The sequence below is a fragment of the Seriola lalandi genome, unplaced genomic scaffold (assembly GCF_002814215.2).
Source record: "Seriola lalandi dorsalis isolate HSWRI2012SDOR001 ecotype SW California unplaced genomic scaffold, Sedor1 jcf7180002054588, whole genome shotgun sequence".
In the NCBI taxonomy this organism is placed as follows: Eukaryota; Metazoa; Chordata; class Actinopteri; order Carangiformes; family Carangidae; genus Seriola; species Seriola lalandi.
The window spans coordinates 1,351,584-1,354,351 of NW_019525141.1; the positions used below are offsets into that span (position 1 = coordinate 1,351,584).

General features: G+C 36.8%; 1 protein-coding gene across 1 annotated transcript in view; it reads right to left on the reverse strand.

Annotated features, from left to right (window-relative positions):
- nod1 (nucleotide-binding oligomerization domain containing 1) overlaps positions 1 to 2,314 on the reverse strand; it is a 12,081-nt gene extending 9,767 nt beyond the window's left edge. The window contains exon 1 of the mRNA XM_023419002.2: positions 2,287 to 2,314. Coding sequence (XP_023274770.1) covers positions 2,287 to 2,314 — 28 coding nt within the window. The remainder of the gene's footprint in view (positions 1 to 2,286) is intronic.
- Between the last annotated feature and the right edge of the window lie 454 nt (positions 2,315 to 2,768).

Consider the following 2,768-nt stretch of genomic DNA (forward strand, 5'->3'; position numbering starts at 1 on the left):
TTTTTTTTTTTAACGCCACTCTTTGGAAGAATTCAAGTTACAAGGACGTTTTACTTGGCAAATTCAGAGTAGAGATTATCCACTGGATTATCTATGAGCAAAATGCAGACTGGACCAACACTACAGACCAGTCTGAAACATCTTTGTGAAACCGGCCCCTGCTTGTTAAATGTCTAAATCCTCTTCAGATGTGATACTGGTTAAACCATTAGCAGCATGAATGACCTTAACTGTTTCCTGAATCCTTAGTTTATTAATGACTCCTCAGTGAAGAACCGGTCACTAACCGGTAATAATTAGACACCAACTCAAAACTAATGAGTTCATTTCTCTTTAAATTTGAACACCTGTGCATATCGGCTAACGGTTACAAGTTTTGAAAAAAATAAACACTGTATCAGCTGTTTGGTTGCTATGATATCTAGCACAGAAAAAACTCACTGTACAGTTCTCATTTAAAACCATAATACTAGAACATTAATCCTACCACTGTTGCGTCGGCAACAAAGCAAACTGTAAAAAAATAAATTCAAAATGAACTAAAAGGTTAGAAAGTCTGAAGCCCATTTACCTTCTGTTCACAACATCCGCTGTGCACTTCACAGAAATCCCTCCTCCGCAGCTCCCTGTTGTAGGAAGTGAAAGTATTTAGAAGCAACGCGTCAAATTCTCTCCACTATTTCACAACCCCGCGGTGCGTTCAAGCACCCACGGAAATGTGTTATATTCAAACAATAATCTACTCCTAACTTTATCGAAAAGTAACAGTATGGATCTGAGACCACAACAGTGAAGTCAGCTAAAGCTAAAGGAAACAAGTTAAATATACTGAGCTGGCATCATTAATTGTCATAAAATTTTCATTTTTGTTTTATTTAAGTATTTAATTGTACATATCATATTATTTATCTTTTTTTAATTATTTGGCATTGTCATTTTGCAGTCCACTGTGCTGCTGTAATACTGCAAATGTCTCCACTGCAGGAATAATAAAGTAATATCTTAAAAGGGTGTAAGCACAGATTGAAACCCATTTCCACATTCACAAAACTTTTATTTTATTTGTGAAAAAGCAAAAACAACTGATTTCACTGTATTTTCTTTCCATCCAGTCAAAAAACTGCCAGGTCTACCTCAAAGGTCTCATATACTATAAAGGTAGATGTCCATGTGTAGTTTGATTATAAAGCAGGTCTAGGTTCTATATTAATACTGTGAAAGTATTACAGCGCTCAGTCCACAGAGAAATGCACACAGCCTGTATTCAGACACTGAGCCTTAAAACCAGCTGTCAGGACTTCTGTGACTGTGAGTCAGATGTCAGTTATACAAATGGATCAACACTTCAAATAAAACACAGGAGAGGAAAATATGGAGCTTTTAAAACTCATTCATACTACTGTCATTTACACTACTTGATTCTAACGGCCAAAAGAACTACGATAGAATCACGATGTATAGAAAATTTTGAAAAAAAATTGCAATGAATGAATGTAAAATTCATCTCCATCTGGCAAATTAATTAGACTCAAACATGAGTGTAGGGAGGTGGAGAGGGAGTCTATAAAGGATCAGTAACTCAATAATCGAAACATTGTTTAAACACAAACGATGCTTCTTTCCTACTGTAGTAATGTCGACAATGGGCTTAAACCTTATTTTCATCTGAGATGGAGAAATAACATTTTAATTGGTCTCTATGTGCAGCATGCTGTGAGTGTGCAGGCACTATCTACAAAGTGCAACACTGAAAAAAGATGAGACAAATCTATTCAATAACTTCACACTTATACATTTATACACAAAATGACTTCACACGTCTCCTGTTGTTCATCCTACAGCACTTAGTTTGGGTTAGGGTTATGTTCAAGTTATTGAACCTTATGAATCCTGATCCTCAAAGTTAGGAAAAAGTCAATTTTTCCAGGGCCACATTTGCAAATATTTTTTTTAGTTTGCATCTGTATACAGGCTTGGCACATCTGATCTCTGATTAACAAGATCATTAAAATGAGAAAACAAGCTTTGTTATCTCAAAATAACAGGATAATTACCTTGTTATCTCAGGATAACAAAAAATGATTTTCTCCTGATATCTCATGATCTCAGGATAATGAGCTCTGGTATCTTGAGATAATGGGACAAAGAAATATTTACAAGCATAAATCCATGGACCCACCCTGCCTTGTGCCAGTCCAGGCTGGTGATGGTGGTGTAGTGGTGTGGGAAATGATTTCTTGACTGACTTTGGACCTTAATACCAATCAATTATGGTCTGAATGTCACAGTCGATCTGAGTATTGTTGATGACCATGTTCACCCCTTCATAGCCACAGTTTACGTTCTTCTAACGGCTACTTCCAGCAGGATAATGACCCATTCTTGTGATGCATCATGTCAACATGGAGCAGAGTTTCAACATCAGGTGGGATCATAACAGGAAGAACTGAGGCTGTTTGAGAGCAAAGGAGGAACCACCCAGTGTCAGTGTGGTAACTGAATCTGCACCACATCTGATTTAGTAAAAACACAAGTTTATTGTGATGAAATTTACATACAGCATAAATAGGTCAGTCCTCACAGGTGGTTAATGTTTTAGGGAAAAAACACAATACTAGATCATCATCATTGACATTATTGTTATTGTGCACAGAACAAAAAGTCAACAACACAACACACACAACAGTCAAACAAACAGAAAATAAACACACACACACACACGCACGCACACACACACACACACACACACACACACACACACACACACA